This window comes from Littorina saxatilis, unplaced genomic scaffold (assembly GCF_037325665.1).
Source record: "Littorina saxatilis isolate snail1 unplaced genomic scaffold, US_GU_Lsax_2.0 scaffold_374, whole genome shotgun sequence".
NCBI lineage: Eukaryota > Metazoa > Mollusca > Gastropoda > Littorinimorpha > Littorinidae > Littorina > Littorina saxatilis.
In genome coordinates this window covers 107,501-120,996 of record NW_027127308.1, presented here as the reverse complement: position 1 = coordinate 120,996, position 13,496 = coordinate 107,501, and the positions used below count along the sequence as shown (strand labels likewise).

At 40.6% G+C, this 13,496-nt stretch overlaps 1 protein-coding gene across 1 annotated transcript in view; it reads right to left on the bottom strand.

Annotated features, from left to right (window-relative positions):
- Positions 1-11,193: 11,193 nt before the first annotated feature.
- The window catches only part of LOC138955781 (uncharacterized), a 48,509-nt gene continuing 46,206 nt past the window's right edge, over positions 11,194-13,496 (bottom strand). Inside the window, exons 14-15 of the mRNA XM_070327316.1 lie at positions 12,824-12,997; positions 11,194-12,198 (exon numbers count right to left, since the gene is read on the bottom strand). Coding sequence (XP_070183417.1) covers positions 11,984-12,198; positions 12,824-12,997 — 389 coding nt within the window. The 3' untranslated portion in view covers positions 11,194-11,983. The remainder of the gene's footprint in view (positions 12,199-12,823; positions 12,998-13,496) is intronic.

The window sequence follows — 13,496 nt, the reverse complement described above, 5'->3', positions numbered from 1 at the left end:
CAAAGATTCGAATCGAAATTTCGCGAATTTGTTAATAAAAGAGCAGAATGGAGACAGAAATGTATACTCGCCTTTGACAGCATCTTCCTACTCTAAGCAGGCTCAAGGCGAGCAGCTAACGTTAAAATTACAAATTAAACTTCATAAAAACTGGAGGCTGGCAGAAAACTGGGTGCCAGAACAGAGCAAAAATAATAATCTATTTCTAAAACATGTTGATCCTTCAACGGCTTCCCAGCAAGTGACAAAGAATAGAGGTGATAAACCGCAAAGCCGGTGAGCAAGAAATTACTACGCGTGACAGCAAAAACTAGGCTTACAGTTACAAAGCGTTCGATCCGTGCGCTCCGTGGGGAAAATCTCCATAGGCTTGCTAATGAGTAATGGCGTCTAGCGTAAGCCATACAGGCACATGCAATTAATATCAAAATAACGTAGGCTACACACTCGTTCATAATCTTGTTTGTTACGTTGTTAACGTCCAGTGATCTGCAAAAAGTTGTACCAGGACGCTCATAAATTATAAAGAAAAATAAAAGATCAAAAGCAAGCTAGACCCGCACGCGAACCTACAGAGGTGGCTGCAAGATGGGAACAAATAGGGCAAAAATGAGATAAGGAAAGAAAATGAAAGAAAAGAGAGGTGAGAAGGAGATCAAAAAAGGGGAAGCCACCACCACGGAAGTCGCATGCGAGTCAAGCTAGAAGCATGACCAAAAACACAAACAAAACAAAAAGACTAAAATACACGAAAGGCTCCTTAGCAGGGGCATTCACATATGGTTTAAATTTTGTTAACAAATTGATCTGTTGAGACAAACAGGAAAATGTAACTTGTAACACAATCTGTGCAATCTGGTTTACTTTCAAACATAAAAGTTCAAGTAACTGAGGCGGGCGGTAGCAGTGCGTGAGCAAAGTATGGAAAGTTTTCGCGGCTTTTGCGCAAAGGCAAAAGTAACCGGTGCTTTTTTTGTGTGCCTCCCCCCTATATTTTTTCGGCGGACACCTTTGCTTTTTCGGCGGAACAAAAAAAAATTCGGCGGAAATCCACCGTTCGGCGGACAATTCCCATGCCTGAAGAATATAATGACGTCACTCTCGGCAGAACCTCGAGTGACGTCATCATACTCATTGACCAAGTCTCGACAAAAAATATCACGCGATACCATGGATGGACGGAGCTGTAACTTATACTTATGTCCACACACGTATGCATGGGCTAATCAAGGCAATCCCTCCACCTAGACACTCACCGACCTGACAGCTTTCTGTTGATCTTAGCATTTGTTTATGAATTTAGTTCGACATTTGACACGAGTGTTCGCTTCGAAATGATGTCTTCAAAACACTTCCACCCTGCACCAAAAGCACCCGGCTAGTTGATTGTTGGTATGTGTCAAATTGGACGGATGGTCGTGTTCGATGTAAAAGCCTGACCAGACCTAATATGGTAAATCAAGTTGGAAGGACTGCGCCTTTTATAGCACCAAACTACCTTTCACACACGAAAATAACAATTCACACTGACAAAACATGCAGGCATGCAGTTTTTAAGCGACCATGCAAAATCAACAAAACAGTTTACTTTACTAAGTACAGATAGACAGCATACAAGAGTCAAACAACAAACTAAAACAAGAAATCAGTTATGAACATGGTCGAATCAATACGGGCGAAATATTCGAATACAAAATAAATACATAAATAAACACAGAGAAGTGGAATCTTTCATTTTGTTGTTTGCCTGTATTTCTGAATCTTGCACGTATTTTGTACAGACACTTCCGCTAGCAGATTGAGCCTACAAAACGTGTAGCTCTGCCGTCTGTAAGTAACGTGGTTTGGTATCGAATCGATTCGACAGGTGTTTTTTTTATTGTTCGTTGTGATTATTGAATGCATGAATTCATTATGAATACACGAAAGAACGAATGTATGAATAAATGAATCAATAGATGAGTGAATGAATGGTAAACTAATCAATCAGCAATTCATTTTCTTTAAAATAAAATAAAAAAGATCCATTAATCAGTCAATCAACCAATCCATTAATACATGTATGTACCGTACAATACCTTGTAAACGCCCCCTCCCCCCCCCCCCCCCCCCCGCCCTTATGCACCAAATTCGCTCAAAAGTACGGAGTGGTCGTTTACTGTCCCCAATGCAGAATCAATTCCTCGTGAGAAATCTTGGTATTTGATTACTTGGTATACAAATGTCAACAGGATGTGTTTCTGTTCAAAATGTCTATAGCTCTATATAATTGTCTTTGTCTGTGACACACAAGCGTCCGTGTGCAAGTGCCTTGCAATAATGGAACCTGGAAATGAATCACCAACAAAAATCCCGTTGTGTGATGGTTAAGAACACAATGTCATGCTCATATCGTGAATGTAACCTGAATAATAATGACTCAAGATCTGTTTTGTATTATCGGCATTGCAGCGCAAGTGTCTGAACAGAAATCCCAAACGTGCACAAAATGAATAGTGTCATAAATGTAACAGGGGCGGACGAAGGGGGGGGGGGCACAGGGGGCACGTGCCCCCCCCCCCCCGAAAAAAAAGAAAGAAAAAAAAGAAGAAGAAAAAAAAAGAAGATTTTTCTATGCTGATTCTATGACCATTTCTAAGTTCAAATGGCACTAGATGGCACCATTTTGCTTCTTTGGGCAAAAAATTTTTCCGGGGGGGCATGCCCCCGGACCCCCCTAGCAAATTCGGGCGCTTCGCGCCCATCACATTCACTTTCGATTCAAAGTGCCCCCTGCCCCCCCCCTTACAAAGCAACTGATCCGCCCCTGTGTAAGTTCCCCAAATTCCCCAAAGTTGACCTCTTCAACATAAGAGGAGTTTTCTAAATCTTCATCCTGTTTTAGCATGGCTATTCAGAGACTGCATTGACAAACGTATGAAATAAACGGTATGACCGCATCGTAGCATCTTGTCATTATGCATCGGAATGCTATGTCCGTATTGCGTGCAGCGTTTTACAAACAATTAGAACAAATCATTTTTATCCTGCCATCCTTGATCCAAATGTGGTCGGTGGGTGTTTACAAGGTACTATACCGTATACACAGTTTTTGATCCATTAAAGCAGGGGCCGGGCAAGCTAACAATACAAAATGTACTAACTAAAAACAGCAACAAGAATACAAAAACAAGACCCGGTTTCGACATATCGTCTTCGTCAGCACAAGTTACAAAAACAATAAGCTAAACAGAAGAGTTGCTGACGAAGACGACAAGTCGAAACCGGATCTTGTTTTTGTATTCTTGTTGCTGTTTTTTGGTGAGTACATTTTCCTTGTTATCTTGTTCTATTTCTCTCACATACAGTCCCTTGTTCTATTTCTCTCACATACAGTCCCTTGTTCTATTTCTCTCACATACAGTCCCTTGTTCTATTTCTCTCACATGCAGTCCCTTGTTCTATTTCTCTCACATACAGTCCCTTGTTCTATTTCTCTCACATACAGTCCCTTGTTCTATTTCTCTCACATACAGTCCATTGTTCTATTTCTCTCACATACAGTCCCTTGTTCTATTTCTCTCACATACAGTCCCTTGTTCTATTTCTCTCACATACAGTCCCTTGTTCTATTTCTCTCACATGCCGTCCCTTGTTCTATTTCTCTCACATGCAGTCCCTTGTTCTATTTCTCTCACATGCCGTCCCTTGTTCTATTTCTCTCACATGCAGTCCCTTGTTCTATTTCTCTCACATGCAGTCCCTTGTTCTATTTCTCTCACATGCAGTCCCTTGTTCTATTTCTCTCACATGCAGTCCCTTGTTCTATTTCTCTCACATGCAGTCCCTTGTTCTATTTCTCTCACATGCCGTCCCTTGTTCTATTTCTCTCACATACAGTCCATTGTTCTATTTCTCTCACATACAGTCCCTTGTTCTATTTCTCTCACATACAGTCCATTGTTCTATTTCTCTCACATACAGTCCCTTGTTCTATTTCTCTCACATACAGTCCCTTGTTCTATTTCTCTCACATACAGTCCCTTGTTCTATTTCTCTCACATACAGTCCCTTGTTCTATTTCTCTCACATACAGTCCCTTGTTCTATTAGTTTAGGGGGTGGGCGTTTTCTCGACACTGGGTGTTTACAAGGTAGTTTACGGTACTGCCACAGACATGCACAGAATAAAGAATATCCTCCAACACATCCCTCCAAGTGGACCTTTGTTCTCGTAATTTTGGCTAGAACAAGGTATTTGTGCTTTGATTTTTAGACATGCTCATCCCATTGACATTGTTTGTGACAGCAGCAAACCTACGAACTAGAGTGCATTATGTTGTTAATATGTGGGTCAACCAGTAATGACAGCGTAATTCCACAAAAATAGATTTGCATTATAAAAATACATACTTAGAGTTATATTAATCACCACACTCGGAATAACCAGAAGTCAGTGAAGAGTACAATGACGAAATGATGACGGAGCAAATACAAAAACTTGTTTTTGATGTGTTTTATTTTTGTAGAGAAAGATTAAGTGTATTTAACTTACCTTAATGCTGTCTATTGATCTCTTTGCATTCAAGTAATTGGCACTACAAGAGAAATGGAACAAAAAGTAGTGTACTTACCTTCGTCGACATTCCGAGCCCGCTAATAGCTCCGTTTGAGCGTCGACGTTTTTAAAATCTGCACAGCTCAAATTAATACAAACATCTGCATACTACAATTTCACAAGACATGATTTCTCTCGAAGGACCGTGCTTCTATATATATATATACGACTTGTGTCTGTGTGTCTGTGTGTTTGTGTGTTTGTGTGTTTGTGTATTTGTGTATTCGCCATGCACGGCCAAAGTTCTCGATGGATCTGCTTCAAATTTGGTGGGCATATTCAGGTAGACCCGGGACACGACACAACCTGGTCGATATTTCAACACGTGCTCTCAGCGCGCAGCGCGGAACCGATTTTGGTTCCACCTCAACTATTTTGGTTCCACCTCAGCTACCCGGGCCCCCATACCGACACACCATAGCCGCTACACCACATCACAACGCCAAAGTTCTCGGTGGATCTTTTTCAAATTTGGACACCGTATTCAGCTACACCCCGGACACAATATCATCGATGAGATATTTCAACACGTGCTCTCAGCGCGCAGCGCTGAACTCATTTTCGTTTTTGTGTTCATTTCACCATTATAAGTAACTCTTCCTTATCTTCTCCAGTGTTTGGCGTTTATCTCCCTTCCTTCGTGTGGCTTTCCCGTTCAGTTGTAAGTTACTACACTGCGCTGTCCACTGCGCTGAGCGTCTTCGGATATTCCCGGCGTTCTGTTACTGTTATTATTTTTAGAAGGTCAACGCAGTGTACAGAACGTAAATTGGACCCGTAAATTATCCTCACTGTAAAAGTGCAAAGGTCGAATCAATTTATAGCCACGCGAAAAATACACTGTCATCTATCTCTCTATAGATACGGCTTCCCTGTGTTTTTGTGTGTGTGTGTGTGAGTGTGTGTGTCTCTATGTAAGCAACACCTGTGCATTGTTCAGTTCTGTTTGTGATGTGGTCTGGCGGCTTTTGTGTAATTTTATGAACTGGCCTTCCTTTGAAAAGCCATAACTTGCTCAGTCCTGTTTGAGTGGAGTTCGCCTCCAAAGGTGATTAACACGGTTACATTCGTCGACAAGGATGGGACTCGATATGGTCAGGATTGGCATTATGGCCACTGAATCATTTTCGTGCTGTTCCCATTCCACGAATCTGGGAGGGACCTAAGCTTGGCGGGTCCATTGTTCGGACCCGGCGAAGCCGGCGTACGGCTCTAAGTACTTCTTCCCGGCGAAGCCGGCTACCCGGCGAAGCGGGTATTCATTCTAGTCTTACATAATTGCTGATATTCCATCAGGAAACACCTAAGTGGGGCTGGTCTAATAAGCTTAATTGTTACGCCTATGCTGCAGTAGGCACTTGAACGTCAGAATCACACACGTACAATCTTGCAAGTGTTTGCACACTTGGACTTTCGTTAAGCTTATGGTGAAATCGTAAGTAAGTGACATGGGCTGGGTCAGCTTATGCTGTATTCTGCTTTTTGTGTCATTATGAACCATAAGGGTTGGTACATAGAGCTTAACTCTGATTTCGCGAGCAATTCTGCCCGTCCGTCCGTCCGTCCGTATGTCTGTCTGTCTGTCAGTCAGTATCTTTGTCTGCCTCTCATTGTCTCTGTCTGTCTCTCTATCTAGCTGTCTGTCTGTCTGTCTGTCTGTCTCTGTCTGTTTGTCTGTCTGTCTGTCTCCCTCTCTCTAACTCTCTCTCGCGTGTGTGTGTGTGTGTGTGTGTGTGTGTGTGTGGTGTGTGTGTGTGTGTTTATTTACATTTTTTATTTCATGTTATGGGGAATCTGATATTAATGTCGAGCGGCCAAGCAATGTGCTAAACAATGTCAGAATATAAACTTCTTCATTTTAAAATTGTCTCATGCAACACAAAAAACATAAAAAAGCTAACATAGACGAAACGCAGAATGAAAATAAGAATAATCACGGTGCTAAAAAATGTCAAATGCAGTTTCACAAGTCCTCAAGTCCTCCCTGCTGAGGAGCTTTCAGCAAAAACAACAAAATTGCAAATATCAAATACAGAATTGAAATAACATTGACAGTGTTTGTTTGTTTGTTTGTTTATTTGTTGCTTAACGTCCAGCCGACTACGCAGAGCCATATCAGGACGAGGAAGGGGGGGATGAAGGGGGCCACTTGTCAAGCGATTCCTGTTTACAAATGCACTAACCCATTACTTGTGTCCCAGCAGGCTTTAGTAAAACTAAATTAATACCTACTGGAAGATTACCAGTTTCCAGTATGTTAAAATAGGCTTAACCTATCTACTGCTGGACTTACATCAGAACACTAACAGATTAAACTATACATGAATCGCGAGACAAGCGGCAAGAGAAGAGATTTTTGGAAAAAATACAGGTGAATGAGCAAGAAGGCAGAAAAAAGAAAAGAATTCATGAAGAAAAAGAGAGCATGACAGGAAAGAGGAACCAAAAATCTACCTAACAGCAAACTAGAAAGCTCCTGCGGTTCCAAAAACAGGAGGGGCTTTTAATTTCATAACCGCAGTGCCCCACTGCGGGACATTGACAGTGTGAACAGAACTAATCTATCATACAGTGCAATAGATTGAAGATGTCAAGCCTTTATTTAACATGAGCGAAAGTTGACAGATGTCTGAATATAGTAGTCAGGAAATGTTTTTCATACCAGAACAGAGATTAACAAGTCGCGTAAGGCGAAAATACAATATTTAGTCAAGTAGCTGTCGAACTCACAGAATGAAACTGAACGCAATGCCATTTTTCAGCAAGACCGTATACTCGTAGCATCGTCAGTCCACCGCTCATGGCAAAGGCAGTGAAATTGACAAGAAGAGCGGGATAGTAGTTGCGCTAAGAAGGATAGCACGCTTTTCTGTACCTCTCTTTGTTTTAACTTTCTGAGCGTGTTTTTAATCCAAACATATCATATCTATATGTTTTTGGAATCAGGAACCGACAAGGAATACGATGAAAGTGTTTTTAAATTGATTTGGACAATTTAATTTTGATAATAATTTTTATATATTTAATTTTCAGAGCTTGTTTTTAATCCGAATATAACATATTTATATGTTTTTGGAATCAGCAAATGATGGAGAATAAGATAAACGTAAATTTGGATCGTTTTATAAATTTTTATTTTTTTTTACAATTTTCAGATTTTTAATGACCAAAGTCATCAATTAATTTTTAAGCCACCAAGCTGAAATGCAATACCGAAGTCCGGGCTTCGTCGAAGATTACTTGACCAAAATTTCAACCAATTTGGTTGAAAAATGAGGGCGTGACAGTGCCGCCTCAACTTTCACGAAAAGCCGGATATGACGTCATCAAAGACATTTATCAAAAAAATGAAAAAAACGTATGGGGATTTCATACCCAGGAACTCTCATGTCAAATTTCATAAAGATCGGTGCAGTAGTTTAGTCTGAATCGCTCTACACACACACACACACACAGACAGACAGACACACACACACACACACACACGCACATACACCACGACCCTCGTTTCGATTCCCCCTCGATGTTAAAATATTTAGTCAAAACTTGACTAAATATAAAAAGCAGGCACTTATTGGCACAGACAAAGTGTTGGTAGCGATAATAACGGTAGTGGTACATGTAGCAGAAGGAACGAGGTGGAGAAGGAAACACAGACTTGTGTGAACACTACTGGTAAAGATAAGGATATGGAAGACGAACATTGTATCCTCACCTGTCAAAAGGAAGGAGAAGGTGGAGGATGAAGATCAGACTTTTAACACTGTTGTTATGGTGCAAAGAAAGAAGCGTATGAATAGCTGTGAAAGTAAGAGGGATGTGCAGAAGGAAAAACAGACTTGTGTGAATATTAGGGGTATATAATTATAACGATATGCAAGACGAACATTGTATGCTCAGATGTCAAACAAGTAAAAGGAATGAGAAGCTTCGAGATTCGCTGACTGTTGTAATCAATAACAGTCAGAATATTATGGATGTATTTAGAGACAGACAGAGTATTATTTGTTGTGATGAAGATACAAACGTGCTGAGCTCAGAAAGTGTGTCACACAGCCAGCCTGTGATGCGTTGCGCGGCTCTGTGTGGACCCAGTCCCACTACTGCGACAGGAAGAAGCAAGCAACGACGTCAATGATAACATGATTATGCGCGTGTGTATGATTGAGGAAAACGAATGTTGTGAACGTGTGAGTGTGATGAAAATGCGCTTTGCCTGAATGACTCACATCCTTCTTTGTACTACATCCCCGTTAAAAGGATGTGTAAGCTATTGATTTATTTCATGTTTGTTGCACTAAAATTCCACTGCCATTAGCGATGCTGATACATGCGACATGGAAGAGCAAGAATGTAATGCTATTGCAACTGTTTTGTGTGATCAGCACCAGGAACAAGACAGCAGTCTTCTACGAACTGATATTGTTTGTGATCAGGGACAGGCACATGATGTTAACATTTTAAGAATTGTCACCAACGCCCCTTCAGACAACGCCCCTCAGGACAATGGTCCTCATGTTGCTGGCAGCGCTGAGTCATTCACAGGCAAGGCTACCCACATGCACAGCGCTCCTAACATTCAGCCTGACCAGTCTAATGTGGACGGTTCCGAGGCCAGTAGAGCCACAGAGGGAAGTGCTTCAGAAGTGTCCAGAGGATGAGATGTTGCCTGATAGAGCTATTGTTTGGGGCTCACTTGAGTACTTGTGCATTGAGTCATAGTTTTAGCAGAGTTTGACTGTATGGACGGGTGGGTGGACGGCCATCCGTCCTTACATGAACAACCTATTTAAGAATTCAGTTCAGGTTTGCACATGCATTGTTGACGATACAGCTTTGAAGGCCTCAATACATGGTATGAGACTGGTTGACCCTATAGTTAAATATGAATGTCACTGCGAATGTGAATGTCAATGACAGTCACATAATTATAGATATATTGAGAGACAGACAGAGTATTATTTGTTGTCGAAATTACAGGTATGATTATGTGAGCACTTACGATACGTTTTAAACTTGTTGTGCTCTTTTGTAAACATGTTGTTATAGTATCATGTGTGTGTTTATGAATAAAATACTGTTGTAACCAATGTCACTGTGAGAGGTGTTTAGGGGATTATCACAATAGAATTCCCTGTTTAATTCCATTTGGGACATGACCCACAGTATCCGGACTGTGTTGTTCACATTACGCTATCGTTTGTTTGTTTGTTTACGAAGAGGATTCTTCACAAAAATAGTTGATGGGAAGGTTCTATGGTGTTTGAGGATTACATGAAGTCTCAACCAAAAACTCCAAATTGTTTTTAAGATAAAGCAACTTCTGTGAGGATCTGGGTCGTCCACGACACAGGAAGCACTTTGAAGGTTTAACAGAAAGGAGTTTTCCATTAAATGTATTTTAAGAAAGTTTTCGAAAACAGATATTCACTTGAAGGAACTATAAACATACGCATACTGTGTAAAAGCTGGCAAACAATAAACATTGTAACTGCAACACATTTATGTCAAACTCTGATTAATTATTTCCGTTATGATCAAGGTCAAAATTCCAATTCAATTCAACAATGTTTCTTCTGCATTTTTAATGAAGGAGATCGACACATGTATTACATGGCAAAACGGAATGTACATGAATAAAAGGTTTGTAATTGAAATGCATTACCAAGGCACAAAAGCAGACAACACAACATGTTAACAGAAATGAATGACAAGGAACATCCACAACAGTGTATACAAACACAACAACAAAACGCACACAAACAAGCAAGAAAACAGTTACATTGGCAAACACTCTCAACGCATCAACATACAAAAACAAAAATCAACTAACTCGAAAAACCATTGCTACAGACATGTTTCACGTCTTACATTATCCCGGTCAACGAATAATCTGTGTTGTCTCCCTTCCTCCATTTTTAGCCGATCTTATCGATTTAATGAACAACCTAAAACGTTAATTTTTTTCTCTTATTTCATCCAAAACAGAATGTGCAGTTCTGAGTTGGATAACATTCGGTTTTCTAGTGTTATGCTAAACACACCGTTCTGTGCTTTATTTCTCGAAAATGTGGACATTAGAATTCACCAGCTTCACTTACATATCTAATCAAAGAAGAAAAGAAAAACCACGAGAAGTTATTATTATCTCTTTTCTCAAAAAAGCAATTGTTTACAGGTTATATACTCTTTTGCAATACAACTGAAAAATCACAAAGAAATAATGCTATAAACAGTATGTGTAATAAATGATTCATAAAGCAAACTGACGAAACGACAGAATGACATGTTTTGTACATCTCAAAATATCCCATTTAGGTTCGATCGGCTAGTTTCATATATTCTCCTCAATCAGAATCACAAAAGAAAGATCGAATACTGTATGTGCTTTTTTTAGGATTGTAAAAAAAGTTACCAGATATTTAAATAACTTCTCGAATGTTAAATAAACAATGAACGTTTTTTGTGTACATTACATTAGTAGTCCTAAACAAACCATCTCTCCCTTTCTTTCTAGGGTCATTCCTGAATGTCATGTCTCAATTATGATGTTCGGTAGGGGGGGGGGGGGGGGGGGGGGGGGGGCGGGTGGGGGGTTGTGTCTCTAGATAGTTGCCTGCAGCAATACTTTTGCCGTTTTTAGTGGAGAACGTATATCTCAACCAACCACTCATTTCGGTTTCTTGAAATGTCGGCTCAATACTTACGTATAGTGTACATTGTAACTCAATTAGGTTTTGGTTGGGAATGAAACAGATTTTGCAATAGGTCAAAACACACAAAATCATTAGAAAGTACATGTCATGAATTATGGTAGCTCCCCAACCACTGAACACATGCTGAGGTTGGACACATAGATACACACAAGCAGAACAAAAAGAAGAAAAAAACTGGTTGCGCTGTGCTGTATAGCAGCTCGCTTTCCCCAGTGATAAAGCAGCCCGAATTCCCATGAGGGTTACCTCATAGGACTCTATGATACCTTATCCTTACAGCCCATCCCCTTACACTCTACCATTACAACAGTGTGCTTAAGCAGTGCTCTTTTAAAGCCCAAATGCTTTTTTTGCAAAAATTCGTGAAATTTGAGCAACATCAGACCACCTCGTTCGGCAAGGGATTTATTTCCCAGAGCAAACTTTCTCATCGCTGTACGAACACCGCCTCGTTCGCGCATGCGCCCGATAAAGATCTAAAGTTTACAGCGAACAACTCAGTATGTAGACATATGAATACACGCATGTAGGGAGTAGAAACAACATGGGTAGCGCCGTACTGTGTGGCAACTACCCCAGTGAACAATTCCCCAATTACCATCAGGGTAACTTCACAGGACTATATGATTCCTTATCCTTATCCGCAATGCCCACCCCCTCACATTCTTCCATCACAACATCCCAAATGCTTGTTTTGCAAATTCGTGAAATCTGAGCAGATGTGCATAGTTGTCGATCTTCACCTGGATCCGACCCTGAGTAAAGAGCTGCATCACCTGCATGCCGTCAGTGCCCAAGAGGATGGGTAAGTCATCTGCATGAAACGTGAAGACACCTGCGTTTCCTGGTGGCAGGTTGCCCTCAACCCTTTCCGCGGTACCGGAACCTAAATACAGAAAAGAAGACGATCTGAGAAACAAAGAGACGTAGGGGCTCTAAATGAATGTGACACGTGCAATAGAGTATGTGAGAGTTATTAGACCAATTCTCCTGACACCTGAGAGAGTAACAAGAATTGACAATGAACAGCGACTTTCAGCCTCAGACAAAATGAGGGATGTGGATTGGATATCCTGCTCATAGCAAGAGGGAAAATGCCAGCATAAATCACACTTTGTTAAAATAGAACAAGCACAAATATGTCTGAAATGCCCAGCACAAGGAGGCTTCAAGCAGATATCATTCTAAGCGCATTTTGCAAACTGATTTCTTTTATAATATTTGTATGTGATGAGTCGGCTAAAAACGGGTTTAATCTTCCCAGCAGACTGTGCCTATGCAGGACACTCTCACATAAAAGGGATGTTCTATCTTCTACCCCCATCTACCCCACCCTCCCCTTAACTTTCTTTTCCTTTCTTCTCCCATATTCCCACATTCAGAAACACAACGCATACATGTGTGACAGAAAAAGCAAGGTGAAAAAAGTGAGGTGGGCGGGGGGGAGTCATCTCGCGCCAAATGGCCTCTCATTTACATTGCAGTCAAAACACACTCAGCTGCATGTTTACCTTGTCTAAAGTCGAGGAATATGGGATGTTTAACTTCCTCGTCTCCTATGTTCTGCAGGATGTTCAGTTGCAGCACACTATCGACTTCACAAGTAATATCTTCAGTGATGTGCTCCCGGACAAGCTGCAGAAATATCTCTTCTATTTCCTCGTACGATGCACAGCCTTTGATTTCTGTAAGAGAAAACAAGTCGCGAAAGGCAAAAATACAACATTTAGTCAAGCTGTCGAACTCACAGAATAAAACTGAACGCACTGCATTTTTCAGCAAGACCGTAACTATACTCGTAGCATCGTCAGTCCACCGCTCGTGGCAAAGGCAGTGACATTGTTTTTAATCCAAATATGACATATTTATATGTTTTTGGTGTAAACAAAAGGGTAAATAACAAAATAATTGTAATTACAATTTTCCGATTTTTAATGACCAAACTCATTAATTCATTTTTAAGCCTCCAAGCTGAAATGCAATACCAAATTGCGGCCTTTGTCGAAGATTGTTTGGCCCAAATTTCAATCAATTTCATTGAAAAATGAGAGTGTGACAGTGCCGCCTAAACTTGTACGTCATCAAAGACATTTATTACAAAATTGAAAAACAGTATTGGAATATCATTCCCAGGAACTCTCATGTAAAGTTTCATAAAGATCGGTCCAGTCGTTTACTCTGAAT